This window comes from Poromitra crassiceps (genome assembly GCF_964638095.1).
Source record: "Poromitra crassiceps genome assembly, contig: HAP1_SCAFFOLD_1482, whole genome shotgun sequence".
Classification (NCBI taxonomy): Eukaryota; Metazoa; Chordata; class Actinopteri; order Beryciformes; family Melamphaidae; genus Poromitra; species Poromitra crassiceps.
This window is the reverse complement of record NW_028150930.1, coordinates 1-27428: the sequence shown is the minus strand read 5'-3', so window position 1 is coordinate 27428 and position 27428 is coordinate 1. Positions and strand designations below refer to the sequence as shown.

The window sequence follows — 27428 nt, the reverse complement described above, 5'->3', positions numbered from 1 at the left end:
AGCCAAAGCATAGCTACTACTCCTATACGACTTTTTATTGTTATGTAATATATACACACCCTTGTGGAAGAAAGATGATCGTGTTTTGATGAGTTTTCACTTTATTTGTAACAGAGGGTCTCTGTTTCAGATTAATTTAATATAAAAAAAACAGATAAAGATGATGGGGAAGGAATAGATCATCAGTAAATCTGTAACAGTTGAGTCTTAATAGATTACTAATGCTTTTTGAATAATGGTACTGCAGGAATGAGTCTGGGCTGGATGTTAGCACTTCCAGCTCTTACTGTACGTCTTCTAAAAGTCAATGGGATTTCTGTTAAATGCTTGAAATAAGGTCTGTGGTTAACAAAAGTTTATGAAACAACTTTGTGTTCAGCAAGATAATCTTAACAAATGAGGACTACTTTTATGATTTTCAAAGCGTAATCAGTCGGGGGTGTCTGCATGCTCACTTGATGAATTGTGTTTGTTTACTAATATGACATTTCAGTCACCACTGGTCACCACTCGACAATGATGACAATGACGTCATCGCCCTGGCCACCAATTGACGATTGTGGGGCTGGGGCCCATAGGACAGACATACAGACATACAGACATACAGACATACAGACATACAGACATACAGACATACAGACATACTGTACATACAGACATACAGACGGTCGGCCGGTCCGTGCCATAACAGACACACATGTCACATAAATCCAGCTGCACCGCTTAAAAACCTAAAACAAGCGCGAATTCGCAATAGCTGCAACCAGATATGCAATGTCAGTCACTGTGACATCATCCACACCATTGTGGAATGCCCCCACACACCGTACCCTTTTAGCCACCTGATGATGTCATACCCACTGATGACGTCCCACTGATGATAGACATTGTGACATTATCAGAGATGTCAGACATTGTGACATCATCACTGATGTCATGTACTATTTAATCAGTGATGGCACTTAAGCAATTGTGATGTCATCAGTGATTTATCAAGATGTTATCAGTGATGTCATAGACTGAGATGTCAAAGAATAATTGTGATGTCATCAGTGAGTGATGTCATCAGTTATGTCACTTGAGCAATTGTGATGTCATCAGTGAGTGATCTCATCATAATGTTATGATGTCACAATTGCATGATGTCATAATGTTATGATGTCATGTTATATTGTTAATGTGATGACATCACAATTGCTCAAGTGACATCACTGATGACATCATCACTCACTTATGCCTAGAATCAGTGATGATGTCACCAGATGTCACCAGTGATGTCACTCGAGCAACAATCTTTACTACTATAATAGGGCCGGGGAAACGCAAGTGCAAAGGATCTGATAAACATTATTTGGGACATGGATCACTGGTCCTTGAGTGATGGCGAATACGCCAGCAGAGGAGGATATCCGTGTGGGGGGCAAAGCAGCAGTGATCGTCGTAACGGCCTGGGCGGCAGCGGCGTCACCGGAGAGGGCGAGCAGGCCAACTACGACTGTAACATTTGTTTGGATCCGGCGACGGATGCTGTCATCACTGCGTGCGGCCACTTGTTCTGCTGGCCCTGCCTTCATCAATGGCTGGAGACACGGCCCAGCACACAGAAGTGTCCTGTGTGTAAAGCGGGCATCAGCAGAGAGAAAGTCATCCCACTGTATGGCAGAGGGAGCTCCAGCCAACAAGACCCCAGGTTGAAAACTCCTCCTCGTCCTGCGGGACAGAGAACAGAGCCAGAGAGTAGAGGTACACTCCAGGGTTTATCTTTTGGCATTGGTACTTTTCCCTTCGGCTTCTTCACCACAGTCTTCAACACCAACGACCTCTTTCCCAGAGCAGACCAGCATAGTCACCAAGGCAACGGTAACCCCAACAACAGCAACAACTGGCAAACTTACTTCTTCCTGTTTGGGGCCTTAGTCTTCTTATACGTATTGTTGAGGTGGTGAGCCTGGACAACTGCACCTCCACTCCACTGACCATCAGCATAGGAGTGCCGCAGGGATGTGTCTCCAGCCCCTGTACGACCTCTACAACCACGACTGCGTGGTGAGACTACAAACACCATCGTGAAGTTTGCGGACGAAACCAGTCGTGCTGATCTCCGGTGACGAGACAGCCTACAGGAAACACGAATGATGTACAGTAGTGCCTCCCTGAACGTCTCGAAGACCAAGGAGATCATTGTGGATTATAGGAAGAGAAGGGAGACACCCCCAGTCACCATCAACGGCACAGTAGTGGAGAGGGTGTACACACCTGCAGGCAAACCACCCCTGCAGTAAAAAAAGACCCAACAGCGCCTGCACAGACTCATACGCCTAAAGAAATTTGGCCTGAGCCCAAAATCCTCAGGGAGTTCTACAGAGACACCATTGAGAGCCTGCTGAACGGCTGCTTTTACTACCTGGTACGGGATCTGTACCATCATGGACCGCAAGGTGCTGAGGAGGGTGAGGTGTGCGGGCCGGCACTAAGCGGATGTGAGCTGGCGAAACTGCAGGATCTGTAGACCCAGTTGTGTCTCAGGAAGTTCCGTAAGATCATCAACGATTCAACCCACCCACACAACAGCCTCTTTCTGTTACATCATGGAGGAGATACAGGACGACTAAAATGCACCAACCAACTGAGGAATAGCTTCTTTCCTCATGCCACAAGACTCAACAACCTGCTTTTATACAGTTGCAAATAACTAAATAATAATGACAGTGCAATCTGGTATTGCCATTTGCACATTGCTGCTGTACTGTACATCTTGCCATGAACACCTTCCACTGAGAAGTATTTTTTTTTATTCTATTTTATTGATATTATATAGCCCCCCCTCACACTGCCTTATTTACTGTTAACCTTATTTGCCTTATTTACATACATAAGTATCACTGTTGTGACTACATAATGTACCTACTGTACTTGCACTGTCTTGCAATGGAGCCCCTAGCATAAGAATTTTATGTGTGTATCTACAACGGAGACAATAAATATCTTGAATCTTGTACCATCTCTCCTCTTGTGCTCATAGACATAAATAATATGGACGTAGCTATCCCATTACATTTCTTCACCCTGGCGGAGTTCAAACGTTGGCTGTCACCATCTTGATTTTTCGTCAGCAGAGTGGGAGGGATTGGGTTGAGTCCTTCCGCTGCTCACGTGAGATGGGAGTTTCCCAGAGCTGCAGCTCCGCCTGCTATTGGTCCGTGATCGGCAAGCTGCACGATCACTGGACAGGCGATCTGTCAATCAAACCTTTTCTATCATCTACTTTACTCCAAACGGGTGTTATATAAAAAAATTCCCTCCTACAGTTATGAAAAGATGAAATTAGTTATATAGACCAAAACCGTGTTTTGCCCCTCACTGGAAGTATGTTTAATCCTGTTACAAAGTCGGGTATTTTAACATGGAGGGAATGCCTACTGCCCCCGATGCCTAGTGGCCATTCGAGGAACTACAGCTTTTCAATTCACTTCCGCATCATCAGAGGGAAGGGGGTGGGCTTGCCCACTGCTTGTGCTGCAGCTGTTCATAACTACGCGCGGAGAGGGCGAGTCGCACACGCACTATGAGGAGCGAGATTTTTTGTTCAGATAGCCCACATGCATTTAAGCTGGTCTCTCTCTCACACACACACACACACACACACAACACACACACACACACACACACACACACACACACACACACACACACACACACACACACACACACACACACACACACACACACATTCACCATTATTCAATGCCAATTACGGATGCAGGTAGCCTACAACGTACAATACACATACAAATAAAATGACAAAAAAATCCACCCACAGGTGGCACTAGGGCGATATTTTGTTTTTAGGCTTTCACACTCACATAGACATTGTACCATCACTGATAATTGGAGAGCTGTGTGTCTGGCTGTCCGAAGTTGAAGGCGCACCGCACCATTGATACAGCAATGACGTCATTGTCATCATTGTCAAGTGGTGTGGCCAGTGGTGAGTGACTGATGTCATATTAGCAAACAAACATAATCCATCAACTGACTGCAAACGCACCTGACTGATGATGTCAAACCCACTGATGATGTCATGCCCCACAATCATTGAGTCATGTGAATGATGATTTGATGATGAATGATGATGATTTCATTGATGTCATGACATCAGTGATGTCATACTATGTCATCAGTGACGTTACTTAAAGTCGAGCTGAACCCAAAAATGACTTTTCTTTTATTTTAGTTCAAATACCTGGGTATTCAGTGCACCTATTTAATAATGTATTCCAAAAAAATCACAAAAATCTAATTTCTTTAGTTTTTTACACTTTTTCCAAATAAAAAGTTCATTTTTCAAGATTTCATTCATAACAGTAATCTACAGTTTGCTGACGTCACCTAGTACTATCAAATTTCTACCCCATTTCAACCAATCATATCACGACATGGCAGCTGTCAATCAAATCTTCATTTCAGGATAATTTTCTCTTCCAAATGAAGGGGAAAATGGCACCTAGTGCCTGTCATCTGGAAGAATTTCATAAACTAACTACTAACTTGGCCAATTATGCAAACTAAATCAAACGCTAATGTCTAAGAATGCAAAGAAATGTAACTGGCTCGTTAAAACTCGCATTCCAGGAATCTTATTTACCGAAATAGTGATAATGGCGCGCGCCTCAGAGAGCCTGGTTGTCAGGGGTCGCACCTTGGAGATTCCAGGCCGACGGGCTGCACTCTCCACTCGGCAACATGAAGGCAGCTGGCTGCCTGCGGCTCGCTGAGCTCCACTCAGCCACTAACCTCGTGTCAGCAGGGTCTTCCCGAGGAGAGCGCCACAACACGCTGAATCCCACTCGATTTGGAGGCGGAACACGCCAGGATTGCCCAATCCAGTCCCCAGAATTGTCAAATAAAATCATCGACATGCTACTATGACCCACCTCTCAACCTGTCATCTCAGACAAGTTATGTTTTCAGTCTGAAACGGACTCTGACGCACGCGACGAATGGGTTCAGTTCGACTTTAAGCAATTGTGATGTCATCAGTGATTTATGACAGACATTGATGTATAATCAGTGAGTGATCTCATCAGTCATGATATCATGTCATAATGTTATAATGTCATAATGTCCAACACACTTTAAAAAACAGCCCACAGGGGTGTGAATGGGGTAAAGAGAGAGGAGGGGAACGGGCACTGCGCTACAGGCACTGCACTAGTGTATAACAATTACATGTGTATAATAATGATGTGATGTTATCATTCCTCGAGTGACATCACTGATGACATCACAATTGCTCACTGATGATATGCATAGAATCAGTGATGATGTCACCAGTGAAGTCACTCGAGCAATTCAATCTTACTACTATAATAGGGCGGGTGAAATGGAAGAGCACAACTACGACAAACATGGACGTGCATCCCCCATCCTCGAGTGATGGCGAATACGTCAGCAGAGGTCGATTCCCAGCTGGGGGCAAAAGCAGCAGCGAATGTCGCGACGCCTTGAACGGCACCGGAGAGGGCGAACAGCCTACCTTCAGCTGTAACATTTGTTTGGACATGGCGATGGACGCTGTCATCACTGCGTGCGGCCACTTGTTCTGCTGGCCCTGCCTTCATCAATGGCTGGAGACACGGCCCAGCAGACAGAAGTGTCCTGTGTGTAGAGCGGGCATCAGCAGAGAGAACGTCATCCCACTGTATGGCAGAGGGAGCTCCAGCCAAAAAGACCCCAGGTTGAAAACTTCTCGGCCTCAGGGACGGAGAACAGAGCCAGAGAGTAGAGGTGGGCCATCCCAGGGTTTCGTTGACTCTGGCTTTATATCTTTTGGCATCGGTGCTTTTCCCTTCGGCTTCTTCACCACAGTCTTCCACACCAACGACTTCTTACACAGAGCAGACCATCGTCACCAAGGCGACGGAAACCCAAACAACAACAACAACAACAACTGGATAGGTGCGCTCTTCCTGTTTGTTGCCTTCATCTTCTGGTTGTTGATCGGTGGGTGGATGGTTGGATGAATGATGGGGGAGGGAGGGAGGAGCGCACAAAACCCACACACACCACAGTCCAGTTACTTGTATAAAAAGAAGACTGGAATCAAGTATAAAAGTAAAAAGAATTTCTACCGGCTGTTTCCGTGCAAAGCTAATTGAACCTCACCTCATAATGATAGCTAGGATTTTTGCACGCTCAGTTCTATAGGGTGGGGCCTCTGGGGACGATGAGCTGAGCACACACGGACACACAGCTCTCCAATTATAGTAGTAGGATTGACTACAGGTGGTGTATGCTGATGGAATTTAATCTCGTCTTGGATTTGTTTGAAACTAGGAAGTAAATAAATAAAGAAATAAACAGCCCTTCAAGTCAGTTTTAGTGGAGCACAAAGTCCTTCATCACTTGTGTTAGTGGTAGGGAGTGCACTTGGTTCAGGTGATGTGTGCCCAGCAATCCGGTTCCGACACATGTGGGCCAGACTGCGAGGGCATCTCTTGGCCTCCAGAAAGAGCCTGAATGCCTTGGAATCCGCCCACTCCTCCAGCAGGGCCTGCTCACGGGGTCACCAGGGCCAGGTCGGCTGCATCACCAAGGCTGCGTCGCACCTGTACCACAGCACCTCAACTAGCAGGCATTTTTTAAATGTTTTTCTAAAGATTTGGGCCGTTTCAAGCCAGATTTAAAGTAATATCACATTTTAAATTAACATTAGGATTAGGCTGTTGTGATGTCATTCAGTTTTAACCATCAAATCTGCTCCTTTTCTCATTCGGGTAAATACTGTATATTTATTTAGAGATTTTTGTCATTATATATGGTTATTAGCTTAGTCACTCACTTCTACACTGCTGCCACTTTTCTTGAAAAATAGCTAAATCTTGCTTCACCCAAAATGTTATTCACATAAAAAGCAACAATGCAAATTCATTTAGAGAACAAACATGCTTATTTTTCTCATTTCAAGTAATTTAAAAATAAGATAACTCCTGTATGTTATTTTTGTGATTGGGCCAGCCCAGACACAGGGGGAGATGTGTGCCTAGTAAGAGATGTGATTGGGCCTGCCCAGTGTCACTCGTACTTCTACTGGGCCGGTCGCTGGAAGATGGGCGGCCGCATGGTCCTAGTGCATGCCGTTTTTTTTTTTTTTTTTAACATAACTTTAGTTTTTGGAGGGGTCCAATACTGCCTTTTAAAAAGTGTGGGGGTGGGGGGGGGGGACATGTCGCCTGTGTCCAACCCCCCCCCCCCCCCCCCCCCCCCCACGTCTCTGCGGCAAAGCATAGTTATGTTCAGTCGGGAAACAAATTGCTTTAAAATAATATTACAGCTCACAAAACATACATTTGCTTGTGCCTAAAGCAAACAGCAGTCATAAGGTTTGAAGGGGCACAATTACTGTCAGATTAGACTGAAATCTCTGCAGCTTTAGCCAGCAAAATGCTGTAAAGCATGTACCAACACAAGAGGATATCAGTCCTCATGGTTACACATTGCCTTTGCCCTATGAGGGTCACAGTCACTACTATGCGCGATCAAGCTGCCTGGGCTGTGAGAAAGAGTCGTTCAATTTATAACTTCATCAGGGAAGGATTTATGACATCACTGATGACATCACACTGTCTATGACATCACTGATGATGACACAATGTCATAGACTATGACATCACCATCATCAGTGTCTGTCATACATCACTGATGATATCACAATGTCTATGACATCATCAGTCACCAATGGCTGAATCGACGACTGGGGCATGGCATCATCAGTGGGGATGGCATCATCAGTCACCATTGGCCAGGGGCGGACTGGGATCATAATTCAGGCCGGGCATTAGATACCAAGCAGGCCAGGCCGATACGGGCCGACGCGCCGTTTGAAGCTCAATTTGGGCCGTTTGAAGCCCAATTTGGGCCGTTTGAAGCCAGATTTGGGCCGTTTGACGCCCAATTTGGGTCGTTTAAAGCCCGATTTGGGCCGTTTGAAACCCAATTTGGGCCGTTTGAAGCCCAATTTGGGCCAATTTTACAATGAGATGCACCCACTTTAACCCTGAATAAAGTAATAAAACCACTAGTTGTTTTTTTTGCAGGCCATGCCAGGCCAGGCCACCGGGCATTTGCCCGACGTGCCCGATTATGCAGTCCGCCCCTGCCATTGGCCACGACTCGGTCCTCGCTCTGGCCACCACTCAACGATTGTTGGGTATGACATCAACAGTGGGTATTGTAGAGGTAGAGGAAACCTACTGCCAGGAGGACTTCCTGTGACGGCTGGCTGGATGAGACCGTCCTCAACTACTTCGATGAACTGGACATCGTCCCTCAGCGCATGGGTAACTTCAGCATCGCCAGTGAATGAACGTCTTTAAAAGTTATGGTGAATTGAAGCTGAGAGAAGTTTGCACGCTGTTGAAAAAGATAAAGGATTCAGTTTGCACATCAAGCCTCCTATGCTCTTTATCTTCACAGAACATCAGCTACAGATTGTGTGAATCCATCACATTTACCCGTGCTATTTGAAATGCATGAGGCCCTGCATGCCATTAACTTTGCCCACATGCAGAAAGCACCTCCCAGCATGGTAACATGAGGCCCGGGCTCTCATGGCCGCCCCCTGCTGCTCACAGAGTGGGGCAGGTTTTTCATGTCGGCATCGCACATGGTATGTAGAGTGTACTGTACAGGGGGGGGGGCATGGTGGTGCAGTGGTAAGCGCTGTCGCCTCACAGCTAGAAGGTCCTGGGTTCGATTCCCACGTGGGACGCTGTGAGTGCTGAAGGAGTGCGTGCCCGTCCGCATGTCCTCGAGTGCCCACCGCCTGGATGGGGTCGTCAAAAAGGGCCTTTCTGTGTGAAGTGTACTGTACATGTATGTGTGACTATATTAGTGTGTGTGTGTGTGTGTGTGTGTATGGATGTGTGTTTGTGTGTGTGTGTTTGTGAGATGAGAGAGAGAGAGAGAGAGAGCCAGATAAGCCGGTCGTTGCTCCACCTCCTCTGCCGGTCTGGGTTGTAGACGAGCACTGTTTCCTTAGATACAGTGCAGTTGCCAGCCGCTTCCTTTCATCTGACAGCGAGGAGTTTCACCGGCAGGACGTAGCATGGGAGGATCGTGCTATTCCCACCAGCTCCCCTCCCCCCTGAGCAGGCACCTCTACCGACCAGAGGAGGCGCCAGTGCCCAGGCCCCCTACCCCACCGGCCTCCCACCCGCAGACATGGCCAATTGTGTCTGTGGGAACGTCTGACCTCTGACGAAGCCGTAAGTACCACTGCCGGGAAGTGAACCCGGGCCGGTAGGTGGTAGGTGAGTGCCTTTACCTCTAACACTACCCAGACGCCCCATCACAAAGACAATTATACTGCGTTCAGTGCTTGATGCACATGCAAATCTTCTCCCCCATATCTATTTAACATCCGAACAGAGTTAGTCAGTCTGCCTCGGGCAGCGAGGAGGAGGAGGAGGATGTGGTGAGGCAGACCCAACAAAAGGACCAACATCCCCCCTGACCTCAGGGGGAGCGGAGCAAACGGAGTGCAGCAGAGGTAAATAGATAAAAAAAGTAATGATAACAACACATAACAGGATGAATAGGCAGGTTCACTGGTGGTGTAAGCAGATGCACCACACAGGGGATGGTGGGTGGTAGAAGCCCAGAGGTTGCAGTATATTTATATTTACATGTTTATACCCATTTTCATTCCTCGCTCGCTCCCTCCCTGTCTCTCTCTCTCTCCCTCTCTCTCCCTCTCTCTCTCTCTCTCTCTCTCCTCTCTCTCTCTCCTCTCTCTCCTCTCTCTCGTGGAAATAGCACCAGAGGCTCTGTCTCATCTGCAACATCAGCAGCCCGAGGGCGCAGGGGTGCTTTTTGTCACGTTGACAGGAGGCAGGAGTTACAATACAGTAGGAATAGGCGAGGGCTATTATCCAGACACACAGCACACACAAACCCCAAAGCAATCACATGCACGCAGATATACTGTCACCCGCGCCCATTTGTTTCCCTATGCAAGGCCATAGCAGGGGAATATCGCTCACATTCATTTGACGAGTAGGGCTGCAAAAGAAATGAGAAGAAGTAAAGAAGACACCTTAGGATGGAGAAAATGTATGTGCACCACGCCATGACATCCAGCCCCCTCTGTTCAGGCTTCTGACTGCATGGCCACAGCAGGAGGGCGTTGGGCCAAGTGCTTATTCTGCCATTGGGTTGTTGTGCTCACACGAGCGTAACGAGGTTAAGACAGTATGTGTGATGTATGCAAGTGTGCACTCAGGCACTTTTGCATGGTAGAGGCATTGCTCACAAAATCCTTTCTTAGTGTCGGCCTCTGTGCATTTAAGTCAAGTTCAACTTATGTAGAAAATCCATCTTAGTAAACTATAAAGTCAAGTTCCTTAATGGTGGATGAAGCTGTGCACTACCATGTAGAGTAACGGTCTTTAATGTGCAGTATGCTCAGCTTGTAGTGTATACTAGGACAATCAGTCACAACAACTCTAATGGAAGGCAAATGCATTGGTTTCTACACGTTCTCTGTATACATGATATGCATAATCAAATTACTTTGGACGTGGAATTGGATTATTTCCCTCAAATTTCACGCCATAAAAGGCAATAAAGGTTGCATATATAGAGTTTTAGCCTGATGCAATTTCTCAAGCAAATCCGAGCGGCTGTTGTGTTTGTTTTCTATGACCCCATGGCAAATTTCACATAATAACATTTTCAGGAGGGTTGTTCAGTAGACTCTTACACTCTCAGAAGTAAAAGGTCTAACTCGAATCATATCGGGATCTTCGACTTGCCCTCATAGGAGAACCATTGGAACACTTTGAAGGTTTGACCGAGAAAGCTCTCAGAATGTAATGCCTGTTCAAAAGGCTGGACCCAATAATGCAGTAGATGGACACAATGGAAATGTTTTAAAGTATTTTACTGAGTCACAGGGATCAAAACAGTAGAGGTGTGGGTTTGATTCCCAGGCAAACAAACTGGCAGAATAATGCAATGTCTCTTCCGGGTCCCAACAGAAAAGCTCCAGTAACAAACTCAGACTCACTCCAGGAAAAGGCTAACTAAACAGTTCATCTTCAAGTCTCCAACACGGGGAAGAGCAGGTTAGGTTTTCAAAGTCAAAATGTTTACAGAATCCAAATGAAAGCTTTCTAGCTCTCTGACAAACTCATGATATAAACAGAAACGAAAGCAGGCTTAGGCAGGCAGAGCAGAGAAAACCGTGGCGTTTGACAATGTCGGTAGTGATCAAGTCTCAGCGCCGGCTGTCTGTGAAGAGAGATGTTAACTAGGGCCGATGGCGTGCATTTCATCAGAGATAATTGCATGCTGATAGATACCACCTGCTCATAACAGTAGTCTCCCGCTGGCGGTAAACCAACCGTGCGTCTCGACCTCCGCCTCTCTTCAGCACCTTGGACAGCGTTCGATGTGGACGGGGCTTCAGCGCTAGAATAGATGGCCGGCCAGTTATCACACAGACGGATCCTGATCGGCAACATGTCACACCTACTTGTTGTTTGAAGAATTCAATTAATGTGTCAAACAAAATGTTGCTCTTGTAACGCAACCAGGCAGTTATTGTGTAGCGCCTGTTCAACTATGTCTTCTGAACTGTCATGACTTCAGAATCAGAATCAGAATCACTTATATTGCCACAGTATGCAAGTCATATCAGTGTGGGGAGGGGTTCAGCTGAGTTCAGGAGGAGGTAGTGGGGTTTGTGGGGGGTGATGGTGAGGTCCTTGGTGGAAGGGGTTTCCGGGCCTTGTTGTGTTGTGTGATGTATGTCTCAGCTTTGAATCCCCATGAGATGTTGGGCTTCTGATCCCTCTGGCTTGAAGTCCCTATATATATATATATATCTTTCTCATATTGATATAAATAAATAAATAAATCTGTCATAAAACTGAGGCAAGCTGAGTAGATACAGTAAATTATACAGCAGCACTGTGATCTAAAGCCAGGATCAAATCCAAAATGTCAACTTGTAAAATGTAATGGAGCTACACCACCCACCCCCCCACCCCTGCGTTGACTTAAGCATGATTGATACTTCGTATCATTTTGATACTTTGTATCATTCTGATGTTTGAATGCCCCAAAGACTGCATAAGTGCAATGCTGCAATGTGGCCCATTTGGCAAGAGCACAGAGCTACATATCTCCATTTAGGTTCCGAGGTCAACATCAGCCACTGTCAATAGCCTACGTGAAATGTGATTTGAGTAAAGTATGTTGCTCTGCCAATGTGTAAAAGCAATAAGAAAGTGGTTTTGATATAAAATATATATCACATATATGTAGATAAGATATAAATGTCCCTCGGTAATTGCCATTGTTCTCACATTACTGACTAGCAAACAATGCTGACATTCACATGTTTGAAAACCCTTCAACAAACAATTTCATAGAAAATTGAGACTGACGTTTTTTTTGTTGCTGTGTATCGAGGTTTCTCTCACCCTTCAAAGGATCCCCCGAGGAACTTTTCCTGCCAAGTGCCCTCGGGTTCTTCAAATGAAAAGGATTCTGGTTAGAACTATTTGTCTGACAAAGAACCCCATAGGAACCTTTTCCCTTGAGGAACATTTTCAGATGCGGTGGTGTTGGACCCGATGTGTAAGAGTGTTTGAACAAACCCTCATGTCCTTGTCCATCCTGATATATTCATAGCTTCACACTACTATTGCAGAATAGCATGCTCCTCCGTCTTCAGCATCACACTGTCTAGAATTTAGGATCAAACAGCTCAAGGTTGGCTCAGACTGCTACTCAATATCTTATGGACAGAAAAATATTCTTTCAGGCAGTCCTGACTATATGTTCATTTTAGAGGAAAGCCACAACAGGTTTATTAATGTAGGAGGCATCAGACCTCGGTCAAATATTATTTACAAATAATGATAGGAATTTGTCTTAATCTGCATGGAGTACCAGATGGGTGGTTTATCATATCAGGACAATGCAAAAGGTATCAGGTATCACAGTAATCATTTTCTGACACTGTGCCAAAAAAGGTGTATCTTGCTATCTTCTTTTCTTTTCTTTTCTTTTCTTTTCTTTTCTTTTCTTTTCTTTTCTTTTCTTTTCTTTTCTCATCTCATCTCATCTTATCTTATCTTATCTTATCTTATCTTATCTTGGTTGGTCAATCAATCTGATCCACTGCACATGGGCATTGAGGATTGGAATAGGCAGGAAGTGACAAAGCTGTTTTTTCCATTCCCCCCCAGTTCATGTGCATTTTCCCTGCATTTCCTGCAATTCTCCAAGCTCGGCCCACACTGTTTGATTGACAGGTGATGTGTGGGAAGAGGCCCCACCCATGCTCTGTGATTGACAGGTGAAGTGTGGGAACAGGCTCCGCCCACACTGTGTGTGTGTGTGTGTGTGTGTGTGTGTGTGTGTGTGTGTGTGTGTGTGTGTGTGTGTGTGTGTGTGACTAATGTCACATTGTGATGTCACTTGTTGACTTTGTGACATCATCAGTGATTTATCCCAGCTTAGCAATATCACTGGATATCAATAGTAGAAAATACTATTTCACTTGGGTCTGATAACATCTCCTTATAATCTAGAACAGCAGTTACTGTATGGCTCGGTCTAATTGTCTCTATAAAAACAAGGGGCGTAGCTGTATTCTTCTCTTTACAGTCGGAGCTCTACTTGTTGACACTGCTTCAGCTTTATATACAATATGAAAGAAGAGGCGAGCAGCGAGGAGAAGTCTGTTCACACAAAAGGTGAACAACGTTCATTTTGTTTAGCCCCTCTCAGCCTGAATATTTTTAAGATCTACTGCAGTTTAAAACTTCCATGTGAATTATTGAAGTGGTCTGTAGCAACGAAAGGTGTGTGTGTGTGGGCGGGGGGGGGGGGGGGGGGGGGGGGTGGCACCATACAAAAGGAACGAGGTGGTGCTGGGGGGGGGAAAAGCAAACCAAACCTTATGATATTATTCATTTATCTGATTCATTCTGCCCAAAGATTAAAGAAACATTGATTGAAAACCACTGCAATCCTTTTTCTCCAACCATATTTACTTATTTATTCATCTCTCTCTCTCTCTCTCTCTCTCTCTCTCTCTCCCACTCTCTCTCTCCCTCCCTCTCTCTGTCTCTCTCTCTCTCCCTACCTCTCCCTCGCTCGCTCTTTCTCCCTCCCTCCCTCCCTCTCTCCTGCATATGGATTCAAGGCACGTAGAAGATACAGCAGCTCCTGGATCTCGGCACAGTTCAACATAGCACTGAGTCTGCTTTCATGTTTTAATACATGTGGCTTCATAGGCAGACAGAGGAAAAACCTCTGCCGCTTAACCCCTCTTTTCAAGGGCAGCAAATGTGCGCTTCTTGAGATTTCAGTTCTTCATTTCACACACACACACACACACACACACACACACACACACACACACACACACACACACACACACACACACACACACACACACACACACACACACACACACACACACACACACACACAATTAAACCAATACTGAATCAGAGCTGTCAAGGACAACAACCTTTAAAATTCTACTTATAAGACATTGTTGTAATAACTCTTACAAGATAACATTCATTTATCATAATGTCAAAAATGATTCTTTAATACAGTAAGAAAATATACTCTAACATCCAGTATCATTTGTATTACACTGTACAGTACTATCACATTTGATCTCTTTTATGTGCAAGATGGTGGAACAACAACAACAACAACCAGATAACAACCAAGTCTAATAGTAGTTTTTGATTGTGTTATATTATCCTGAAATTGATAGTCCCAGGTTTTTTCAGCTTATTGTATCATACTATACCGAAACTTATGTTATCATATATTTTCTATTATTGTTTTGAATCTGTCCCAAGACCCAGAGCTGGTTTCTAGGTTTACACATTCTTTTTCCATTATTTTTTGTTCGGCACTACCTGTGGATTAAATCTGAATTACATGAACAGATGAATACCAGAGAGCTGCCCTATAGCCACAGTGATGGGACAGTGCTACAGACCGTTACTCTGCTGTTGATTTGACTGGAGCTATTGAGAAACATGTCATTCAATGGCATTTGGTTGAGTGCAGGGGCAAATTTTCCACTGGGGAATCAAGGACAAAACCTTGATTCTGTCCCCTCCCACTTTTTAAACTGAAAAACTCGTGGGTAAATTGAAAAAATTATGCTTAATACACTACTGTTTGACCAGCCATCATATTATGGCTGAGAATGTTAATTGAGTTGCTAATTATAAGCTATAGGCTACTCCAAAAGATTGCCATGGATTTCCTCGTCTGTAAAAGTGCCCTCTCCAGACCCTGAATGCATTTCTAATGGCGCTCTGTATGGAAATTCCCCTTTCCAAGCCGTCCCTGAAGGCAGCACTCACAGTATTGTAACAGCAAATGTAACTTTTGTACTAATATTATTCAGTTTGTGGAGTTATTTTTCTGTGACAAGTATCATCCAAATGTTAATTTAAAATGAGATATTCCTCTAAATCTGGCTAAAAACGTTAAAACGTTTTTGCCAGCCCCTGCCCCTCTAACATTCTCTGCACGTCCCTGCTGCTGTATAAAGGGTTAGGTGAAGAGAGGAAGTGAACATGGTAAGCAGTGAACATGGTTGAATTTAAAATAAAGCACACTAATAATAGCCTAATAATAATGATAATAATAATACAACCAACGTGATTTCAATATGGCTCTGGCTTTCACATCAGTATTGTTCTATGCCTTGTTCATGTCATCTGCTTTCATATCAGAGCTCTGAGTTGGAGGAGGTGGTGTCTAAAAGGCATGTATTTAGTGATGTGTGTAGTTCTTCATAGATCTAGCCTCTTAATCTTCCCCTCAGAGTGCACCAAATTGATGCATTTTACTTTAAAATGTAAAAAAAAATCTGCCCCCGGAGCCCCCTAGAGGGTCGGCGCTCCACATTTTATTGTGCCCCCCTCACTTGTGAAACCAGGTATTCGCCCTTGGTTGAGTGTATCCCATTATAACATCTTTATTTGGTCTAAGTAATGTAGACCATTACACCAAATAAATATTATTGATCTCGGACTCCACAGCAGATTATATTAGTCAGGAATTATGACTACCAGTATTGGGCTCAATGCAGTCATTGTAGGTGTATTTATTAATTAAGTGAATTTACATTTTGATTTGAATTGACAGATATGAACACTTAGGTTGAGAGTGAGCCTTGAGACAGTTGCTAGAAGTAAACAAATAAGCTATACGAGCCTCCTGCGACACGGCCATGATGAGACTCCTGGTCCCCGGTCCCGGTGTGAGCTCGGCCATTATCGTAAAGCACGACACTGAGCACAGGCTATATTAAAACATTTACTCTCTGGTGAACGGCCGCTGGATCGATACAATCTCACATGCTGCCTGTCACGGCTTTATGAGTCATCACTTGACTGATCATTTGCTGGAGCCGAGAGAATCTCTGGAGGTACAGGTAGAGAGAGAGAGAGAGAGAGAGAGAGGGAGAGAGAGAGCATCTTCTACTCAAAAATACAATAGCATAGGCATGTGGCTGACAAAAGTGGAGCGAGAAAGGCTCAGTCCTTCCTGCAGTGACTCGGTTCAGATCCGGCCTACGGTCATTTCCTACATGCGCCCCCCCCTCTCTCTTTCCTATAGAGTACATCATGTACGGTACTACCATAGATCTTCTATTACTATCTAGATGATTCACTGCAGGCTCCGACAATTCTAACTAATGGTAGCTACAACTCTCCTAGTCTTGCTGGCTGGTTAGCTTGCTAGCTAGTTACCGCTGTTGTTTTCACTGAGGCGGCAGGGCACCATTTACAGCGACACACAGGGATGAGGGAGTGGAAGCCGCTCTTGACATGGTCGGAGCCAATGACAGAGTTTGTAATAAGCTGGGAGCGGACATCCGGCTGCCACCAAAACAGTCGCTCAGGGAGAGCAGAGTAGAGCAGGGAGGGTTTATCTCAGTTATGGAGACGTGCGGCACCAGACTCCTCGGACGGAAGGGAGAGGAGGCTGGCCAGCGAGACTACAACTCTCCCAAATGGTCACGTGGTCACCTCTCCCCTGAAGTGTTGTGAGAGGACTATGTGCCTGGTGATGCAGGCTTAGTGCTGACCTTGTGACCTAGCAAGCTTACTTGAAATTGTGAGTTCCCAAACTATATAAACACAAAGCTGCACATATAAACACAAAGCTGCCCGTTGTTAGCTCAATACAGTTGAAACTAAGATATTCCATTCAAAATATTTTTTCTAGCCACAGATTTAGCTATACTACATCAACGAACTTCAGCTTTAGCGGCTAAAGCTGGAAGCGATTAGCTCCCTGCTAACATGAGTTCCTGTTGCCAAATCTCGCGAGAGTGTGTTGCTGAGATAGAGACAGGTCTTGAACAAGTTTGTTTTTCTCCTGATCTATCTGTCTGGAAAATGCCATTTTAGTGTCAGAATATTGTGAAGATACAGTATGTGGCTTTTGAGAATGGGCCGAATATTTACTTTAATGAATATGGGGCAAAAGAATCTGTCATAATCTGAGATCACGTTGACTTTTCCCATTGACTCCAATAGACTCAGACCGGCGGAAAATCTCCTAAGTGAGCGTGTCCGTGGAAAACCATGGGCAAAACGCAGGTGCCAAAATGACAGGAAGTTGGGTCGTCTTGCTTGAAATCCCATCGTCTTTGGTACAGTACTACTCTATCAGTACTGCAGGAATGATTCCGGAAGACCTGGACATTAGCACTCATGTGTAAAAGTCAATGGGATTTTTGTATGGGGATTTTGGTTGAAATAAGGTCTGTGGTTAACAAAAGTTGATGACAGCATAGTTTGTGTTCAGTAAGATAATCTTCACAAATGAGGGCCATTATTTTTGAATGCCTCGCTGTAAAATAATTATAGGTGCAAGGTCCGGTCTAGAACATGACTGATTGTTGCAGCTGGTGCATTTCCTCAAAACTCCGACGCTGGAAAAAAAGTTGCTTGTCACAACACTCGTTTGACGACTTATTTGAGGGAATGTAATAATGTTATCTATCACATCCGCTATTTGGGTTGCTCTTTGAACAACTCTGGATATTTATCGGAGAGATTTTTGGCCAAGCTGGATGTGATGTGCTCCGTTTGCGGTTCGCCTGCCTGCAGCTTTGAAGCATCGTTTACAGATGGGCTATATTGTGTCCATGTCAACAACGTAACGGTGGGATGGGACTGGAAGGATTTACACCGAAATAAGCACGTAAGGCATCATGGCAGCTAGAAATAAGGTGGATAAGGTTAGCATATTGAGGATGCCATGACGAGCAGATGCCATTGAGTCCTGCCTGGAGCCAGGGTTTCCCAGTTGGTCCGGCCATCCATATGGCCCAGACTAATGACTGGATTCTGCGCGGTCCAGTATACGCTGTGTCCAGGCCCGAAGTTCAGGGCCAAAGGGCCAAAGCCTGCAGATGGTGGATCTCAAACTCCCGAGAGAGACATGGTTGATTATTCCACTTGGCTGGCAAATAGAGCACACGGAAACTGGGCCCAGCATTGCAGGCATGCATTTGTGTGTGTGTGTGTGTGTGTGTGTGTGTGTGTGTGTGTGTATGTGTGTGTGTGTGTGTGTGTGTGTGTGTGTAGGTGTGTGCAGGCACGCATTTGTGTGTGTGTGTATGTGTGTGTGTGTGTGTGTGTGTAGGTGTGTGTGTGTGTGTGTGTGTGTGTGTGTTACAAAAGCAACAAAACGGTCTGGCATTCCAAGCTACCCTGTCGCCAGCAGAGCAGAGAGTGTTGCCCGGGTTGTCGTTCATCATTTGGCAAACAATTATACTAATTGAAATGATGAAGTATACTTCCCTACTCGACCTCCCCTCTCGGCTCTGATTGGTTCATGCTTCACCGCATAGTATGGTAACGAGTTGAACTTCAGTTCAAGAGGAAGAAAAAAGGTGCAGAGTGCTCGGAAGTCCAAAACTGATGTGGTGAAGGTCCTCTTTGGTGAGGATCACAAAGGTTAAAAATAACCTTTCAAAATGGAATATCCATCTACAGTAAATAAAGGCTTTTTTACTTTCTGCCAGAAGAGTGCCTTGGACCTTTCTTTTTTTGAACTTCAGTTCAACTACAGTTGTGCATGCCCGACCTACTGGTGCACTTCACTCTGGCGTTTGTAGCTTTGTGTTGTGGGCTTCCTGTTGCTTTGCAGCCTGTAGTCTGAACATGTCTGTGTACCTCATAGGGCCCCTATAACGATTCAGATTTTCCTCTTCATGTACATATATAATCAAAGATGTCTAATGGGGATGATGGAGGCTTGAGTGGTTCAATTTAAAGTTGCGTATTTTCCATTTTGACTTGATGGACCGTTCCATTGCAATTTTCCATGTCGGAGGGTGTTTTTCCCCCGGGCTTTGAGTGCAATGGAATGCAGCATTAATCTTCAAATTCATGCAACAATTAACCCTTTTAACAACTCCACATTTATCTGCAAAATGAAGAAGATTACTCTTCTCCTGAACAATGGTAGATTGAGAAAACAAAACCATGAAAACGGAATAATTTGGGAACAGCTGGGACGTAGAGAGGCAGAGATGCGGAGAGGCTGCGTGGGTGATGAGATTGCAAAGCCATGCCTCAGCACCGCTCAGGAATTCCCTTTGACTATAGCTGAGAAGAAGAGGAGATGCTGCTGCTGAGGCTTATGGAGCTTTGCATTTATAAGGCAGCCGGGAGGCTGCTGACTAACAAGATGGTCAGGAGGAGGAGAGAAGGAAACTGATGGAGAAAAAGCAGCCTTATGATAAATAACGGTCTACTGATATGATCAGTTATTAGATGCACACATTATTAATTCATGCTCAAATATGATCCATAACAGATAAATCAGGGTGGTGCAATCAAACACACTTTGAAGTAGAAGTTTCAGACAAATCATACCCCACACCAACTGACTCTCAGTGACTTCTCGTCTCCCTTTCTCCCTCACTCTCCTCGCTCCCCTCCTCTCTGTTCTGTCTCTCTCCTGCAGAGAGCTTTGTAATGGGATCCCAACGGCTGGTGGCCATGTCTGAAGTGGAATCTGTATCGCATTCTCGTGGAGAGCCACTTAACTCAATTTGTTTGGTTTTTATTATCACCAAGCCAATTGTTGCACTCTGCAAGTACAAGCTAAACGTCAGACATCTTCTGGCTTGGCTTCTGCTCTTTCTCACTCGACAGCTCAGATCTTCTGGAGATGATGGATTCAATAATGCACACAACTTAGGGGGGAAAACAAGTCTAACGATGACAAACCAATCAGCAGGTGCAGCATGTCCTCCTGAATAGTAATGAGAGGAACAATCATGTTTCTGCTGTTGTTTCAAGGTCCAACCTGCAGGGGGAGTTCCTCCTGCACTGTGCACATCCTAATGGCAAGAGATGGCCCTGTTGTGGGGAATCAAAGCATTCAGGCAGATAAAAAGAGAACAGAGCCGGTTGATTAAATTTGCATGTGCACGCAAGGTACATCCAAATATAACCTCAAATTTTCTCCTTTGTGTGTCCCCTTTGTACAGTACGACCACAGAATAACTTTTCCTCTGATATAAAGCCATAGTTTTTGATGAATGTGTGCATTGTGGTCCCATACATTTCAGAAATATTAAGATGCATGCACACAGGTGCGAACAGACAAAGACACCCACAAACACACATGGTAAATGGCCTGCATTTATATAGCGCTTTACAATCAGTATGGTGCATTCACCCATTCATACACCGATGGCGGCAGGCTACCACGCAGGGTGCTGGCACACCATCAGGAGCAATTTGGGGTTCAGTATCTTGCCCAAGGACGCTTTGACATGCAGACTGCAGGAGGCGGGAATTGAACCACGACCTCTTTTATTCAAGGCGATTAGTGGACAACCCGCCCTACCTCCTGAGTTACAGCCGCCCCACACAGCCACAGACACCCACAGAGCTTGCCTTCTTGGTCAGCATTTCTCTGTATTACATAACTGTCTGTCCCCTACATCTCGCCTGCAGTGGAGACAGCATTTGCTGCTGTTTAATCCAACAGCTTACATCCACTCTTGGCTAGCTGTGTGTGTGTGTGTGTGTGTGTGTGTGTGTGTGTGTGTGTGTGTGTGTGTGTGTGTGTGTGTGTGTGTGTGTGTGTGTCTGTCTGTCTGTCTGTCTGTCTGTCTGTCTGTCTGTGTGTATCTGTGTGTGCGTGCGCACGTGTGTGTGTGTGTGTGTGTGTGTGTGTGTGTGTGTGTGTGTGTGTTATATTATGCATGCATGCTAATAGATTATCTTCTCTCTCTCTGTTATTAAAGAGCTTACAGTGTTGTACATGCATTCAAGCACAGTCAGACATACTATAATAAAAACATTGAAAACACACACACACACACACACACACACACACACACACACACACACACACACACACACACACAGGTACATGATAATGTTGATGATCTGTCTGCGTGCTAGTGGGGGTTAATGCCATCTGCTTGTGGGAAAGAAAACAGAGAAAATACAAACAATAACAACATGATGCGTCCGCCTATAGGCTACATGAGGAAGAAGTTAATTTGGAAAACAATGACCCCAAGTCTCTCATGTATGGCTCTGAACATATGAAGGATTACTCATTAGCATATTCAAATGAATCTATGGAATTAATTCCACTGCTGCCTAAAGAGGGAGTGCTAATTTTCCTACAGTGTCAACATGCAGGCACCATATCATTAGTCTCTAAACGATACAGTACATTGCAAGTATAGAAACCATACCATTATTTTCCCCTTAACCTCTGACTTTCCCAAGTTATAATCCGATTGGCTAACAACTGGTCCAATTTAAATCTGCAGAGCATACATTAAAAACGGCATTAATGCCCACACATACTGCAATATGACACAAATGAAGCATATTTGTGAAAGCTCCCCCATTGTCTGAATGTGGATTTTAATTTGAAATATTTTAGATAATTTCTTCTTATACTGTACAGTAGATCATCTGAGGGAATAGCAACGGTGAAATCATCTCTGAATGACTATGTTCTGTATTATGTTTTTTTAATTGCTGCTTTTGCAGTATCACACTTAACGTGTATTTATATAAACTAGCATCCTGGTTCATGTGCATGTTGTATTGAAAAGAAAAGAAACATGTCCACACGTGTATCTGTTCTACACTATGTGGTGAAGGGTAGGATTTCACTTCCGCTGCTGCTGTCAGCCTGACAGACAGGCAATACATTTCAGATAGATCGCTCAACACAACACAACACAACACAACACAACACAACACAACACAAGACAACGCGACACGACGCGACGCGACACAACACAACACAACACTCAGCTGTGGCAGTTGTGAAAGGAGAAAATGTCTGCAGCATTGTATCCAGTTGAAACATTATATGACTGCACTTACATCACATGTGTTGACAGACACTTCTGCTGAGGACTCCTCGTTGCCTTCCGCTCTAGGAATAGAATATCTCTCTCTTCTAACTATCCATCTTTTCTAGCTGACACCCGCGGAACACAAGACAAACCAGCGGCTAAATGTGTCTTTAAACAGCAAAAGCAAGTCAGATTTTCTTCTAAACATAAACATACCCCAAAGGTGAAAGCTGCAGACTTTAGATTCCTGTACAAACACTGAAACACAGACATTTGGGTCAGCAAGGATGCCTGAAAACCCGAGGGGTCTTAGCAACATCAGTACAGTAGAGAAGAAAGAAAGTAAGAGAGAGAGAAAAAGAAAGAGAAAGAAAGAAAGAAAGAAAGAAATTGTGAGGTAATTTGAAGATAACAGCTAATCACATGAGTACGTAGGAATTCCAAGCAATTTATTTTCATCCAAATGCATTGCACAAATACTCAGAGAGATAGAGAGAGACAGAGAAAGAGAGAGAGAGAGAGGGAGAGAGACAGAGAAAGAGAGAGAGGGAGAGAGACAGAGAGACAGACAGACAGACAGACAGACAGACAGACAGACAGACAGACAAATAAAGTGAAGTGAACCTTGACCTTGAGAGAGAGAATTAGCCAAGCTGTCTTAATTGTGTGTGTTTAGCAGAGTTCTGCCACTCTGGCTGTTGTTCTACCTTGCAGGGCATTTGAAGGAGGCAGTAGTGCCAGTGAGGAGAGCTTACAGCTGGATCCAACACTCACCAAGTCCACCAATCCAGAGTCCCACATCCAGGTCAGGTCAGAAGCACAGGAAGAACTTTTAAAGGTGTCGTCCATGTGACCTAATCATCCCATTCAAACTCATCTGAAAACAGTCCATCAGAAAAAAATAAAATAAAAAAATAATGGAGGAGATATAAACTCAAATCTCCAGACAAAATCCCAGGCAAAATGAGGCTCACTTGTGCAGTTTTTACAATCAGATCAGATACAATTCAGATATACTTTGCCATGTTCTCACATTAGAAATGTTTCCTGGAGGTCACGATGTCCTTGTGTTAATCTGTCACTCCTCTGTCTGTGTCTCAGAGGCCTCTTCCTGACTCTGCACTGATTGGCCCTAAGCCCTTCATCCCCCAGCTCCCCCTGATGATGACAGAGCCTGAGAGAGGCAGGCCATCAAAGGCTAGAGGAGGGAAGGGAAGGGAAGGGAAGGGAAGGGAAGGGGGACAACTCAATTTGGTGGCCTAATTTGGTTTGCCTATAGGCTCCTTTTTTCATGTGTTAACGCTAACAGTAACTCATAATCCCTTCATTCCTATTCCCCACCATGCCCGACTGCGCCAGCCTCCAAACAGGCCCAGGGAGCCCCTGCAGAAGCTGCACCCAGGGCGGGAGAAGGAGCTACTGGAGAGGAGCCTCCTCCTCCTGGAGCACGAGGCGCGTAGCGTGTCGGTAGTTGCAAGTGTCTGTTGAAGTGGACTGAGCGGAGTGGAGGAGAGGAGAAAGTAGCATGGATAAGATGCCATGTGGCCAACTGCTGTGGATGCATTGGTAAACAATAGCAGTTCAAGTTCAAGTTCAAGTATATTTATTGTCATTGTTAAATTACTCCAACAACGAGATATAGACAAGCATCTCCGTGAGACGTACAGTGAAACACCAAGGTAAAGTGCATCGACCCAAATAATAAATACATACAATAAATAAATACATTATTCTATAAGGCATCAGAGTTAGTGACTGTTCAGTGGGGCATGTAAACAGTGAGTCCAGAATATTGTACAGAGATGAGCCGGGTGAGATGAGTCCTTGATGATGCTGTGGGCGCGGCGCAGGCAGCGGGAGGAGTAGAGGGAGTGGATGTCCGGGAGCGAAGTCCCAATGATTTTGACAGCCGTTTTGATGACACACTGCAGTCTGCTTTGGTGCAGCTGGAGAACCACACTGACAGACAGTATGTCACAATGTCAGCACGCTCTCGACGGCACATCGATAGAAGTTCACTAGGAGCCTCTGTGGGAGTTTTTCACGCTTAAGTTTCCTTAAGTAGAAGAGGCGTTGCTGTGCTTTGCCAATCATGGCGGCTGTGTTGGCGCTCCAAGACAGCTCCTTTGTGATGGTCAGACCAAGGAAGGTCTGGTCCAAAGTGTCTCAGAGGCCTCAGGTCCAAAGTAGTAAATGTAATGTACATTGTGTGGCACAAATATACATAGATAATAGAATCAGTGTGTGTGTGTGTGTGTGTGTGTGTGTGTGTGAACGCATTTTTAAGTGTGTATTATCCTCCTGAGACCCGACATTTCATTTTTGTCCACTCTAGTAGACATGATTCTCTGGTCTTAATATCAAGAAGAACCCTACAGTGGTGCAGTGGTGCAGTGGTGCAGTGGTAGCGCTGTCGCCTCACAGCAAGAAGGTCCTGGGTTTGATTCCCACCTGGGACACTGTTGGTACTGGCGGTATGTCTCCCCATGTCCTTGCCGCCTATAGTTGCCACACGGGTTATCTCGTGAAAAGGGACTTTCTGTTTGGCGTTTGCATGTCCCGCCCCCCCCCCCCGCCCCACTAAAAACATGCAGGAAGATCATCGTCTGACCAGCGGCGGTTAGAAGAAGTTGGTACCCGGCGCTTCAGTGCAGCTGACCACCGCTCCTGGCCTGAACCATGGAGGAGGACGAGCCAGGATGGGTCAAAGATGGAGGGACAAATTTCACGGCGCCTCTGAAGCATGTGTGTGTGTGTGTGTGTGTGTGTGTGTGTGTACATGCATTGATGTGTCTGTGACAAATTAAAGACAGGTTTTGTCAGTCCGGTTTAATGATATCATGATTAAACCTGCAGTGTGTAGAGGACTAGAAATATTGCTCACTTCTAGCACGCTTCGGCTGTGCACCACCTTATTGCAGTTCTACCTTAAGAGACTACACACAACGCCGACCAAGCTTTAACAATATTTATTGAATGTAAGATTTATTGAATGTAAGATTGTCTTTGGCGGAGAGCTCCTTGGCCAAAAGGGGGATCAGCCACGTGACCGGGAATCGGCCACGTGACGGATGATTAGCCACGTGACGGCGGACCTGCCATGGATTGGCAGGGGCGTCGGAACCCTCCCCCTTCAGGAAAGGAGCCTTCACCTGGTGGTACTGGGGTGGAAGCCGGGGAGGTGGTGGGTTGATGCTGCAATGCATAGGAGACAAGAGCAATAGACAGGTAGGAGGGGCACTCCTTTTAACCAGCCCGCTTGGACGAATGGCAGGCTGTTATTGGATAATTGAATGTGATGACGTAACTAGTTCCGTCTCTTGGTAGAACTTCCGTAAACTCCCATTTCTACCTTAAGAGACTACACACAACGCCGACCAAGCTTTAACAATATTTATTGAATGTAAGATTTAACAAGATTTATTGAATGTAAGATTGTCTTTGGCGGAGAGCTCCTTGGCCAAATGGGGGATCAGCCACGTGACCGGGAATCGGCCACGTGACGGATGATCAGCCACGTGACGGCGGACCTGCCATGGATTGGCAGGGGCGTCGGAACCCTCCCCAAAAGTAATTTGACAAGACTTAGAGAAATGTAATTATGGACTTACCAGGGCAGTGCTGATGTGAGCCTGATAGTTAAGTGGACACAGGCTACTTTAGTAGACAGAAATGAGAGTGAGATTAAGGTACAATGCATGGAGTGAACAGGCCACCCCAGACCACCAGTAATTGCAAATGAAGTTTAACGATGGATTTTACCTTTTAAAAAGCCATGGATTAGATCGGCAGTAATTGCAAGTCGAATTATGATTATTACCTTTTAAGAGTCATGGATTTCTGGGCCTTGAGGCCGGAGGTAGGATCAGGCCTCACGTGAGAGGCATGAGTGCCAGAGGACCGCCTTCCCAGGAGTTTGGGATCCCGGTACCCCTGCATGATGGATATGGTTGCTGCTCCTATTCTTAGGGAGTAAGAAGAGTAACAGTGGGGAGGAAGCCCACAGTGTTTCAGCAGGGAGGGCAAGTGAGAGAACCAGGTGTTTGAGGAAGACCTGGGGAAAGGGGGTACATGGTTAGAGGAAACGAGACCGAGAGGAGCAGGATCTCCAGGGTGATGGAAGAGTAGGTGCGCCTTGAACCTTTGAGAAGTAGGCAAACCGAAGGGTTAGAGCATTGCCTAGGGAAAGAAGGGTCAAAACAGCGGGTGAAGCTAGGCCTAGGATGCCGGGGGTTGCAGTTTGCTAGATTCAACAGACACACACTATGACGACAGGGACAGACAAGGGGAGCACTGGCAACAGAAAATGTGATGAGTGATAAGGAACTGGAAAACTGGATTCGCCCTGGAAAGCTCTGAATTGAGGCAGGAACAATGGCGACTCTCGTGTACTGTTTGGATGAGGCAAGGTTATGCTCTGCTGAAGCCACTGGCTGTGACCGGGGATATGCTTTGCTGAAGCCACTGTGCTGTGACCGGGGAGGAGTGCTGGAGCCACTGTGCTGTGCCTGGGGATAAGCTTTGCTGAAGCCACTGTGCTGTGACCGGGGATAAGCTTTGCTGAAGCCACTGTGCTGTGACCTGGGAAGCTTTGCTGAAGCCACTGTGCTGTGACCGGGGATATGCTTTGCTGAAGCCGCTGTGCTGTGCCCGGGGATATGCCTTGCTGAAGCCACTGTGCTGTGACCGGGATATGCTTTGCTGAAGCCACTGTGCTGTGCCCGGGGATATGCTTTGCTGAAGCCACTGTGCTGTGACCGGGGATATGCTTTGCTGAAGCCACTGTGCTGTAACCGGGGATATGCTTTGCTGAAGCCACTGTGCTGTGACCGGGGATATGCTTTGCTGAAGCCACTGTGCTGTGACCAGGGATGTGCTCTGCTGAATCTACTGCACTGTGACCGGGGAATGAGCTCTGCTGACCTGACCAGTTATGCCTGACAGAAACCCGTGTGATACTGCACTGCACCTTAAAGCCACGGTGGACTGGGAGGAGCACCCTTTGTTT

At 45.5% G+C, this 27428-nt stretch overlaps 1 protein-coding gene and 1 pseudogene across 2 annotated transcripts; both read left to right on the top strand.

The window, feature by feature from the left end:
* The first annotated feature begins 1358 nt into the window (after positions 1-1358).
* Positions 1359-1946, top strand: LOC310771908 (E3 ubiquitin-protein ligase RNF5 pseudogene; annotated as a pseudogene). Its single transcript has one exon. The product of its transcript is annotated as an E3 ubiquitin-protein ligase RNF5 pseudogene (transcript).
* A 3462-nt stretch (positions 1947-5408) lies between these two features.
* Positions 5409-23887, top strand: LOC310771907 (uncharacterized protein; the record flags this gene model as incomplete). The annotated part of the gene is made up of 5 exons (XM_083664409.1): positions 5409-6003; positions 6454-6610; positions 23135-23225; positions 23522-23617; positions 23780-23887. Coding segments are annotated over 5 exons (1047 nt in total), but the record flags the coding sequence as incomplete, so codon positions are not given.
* Positions 23888-27428: the final 3541 nt, after the last annotated feature.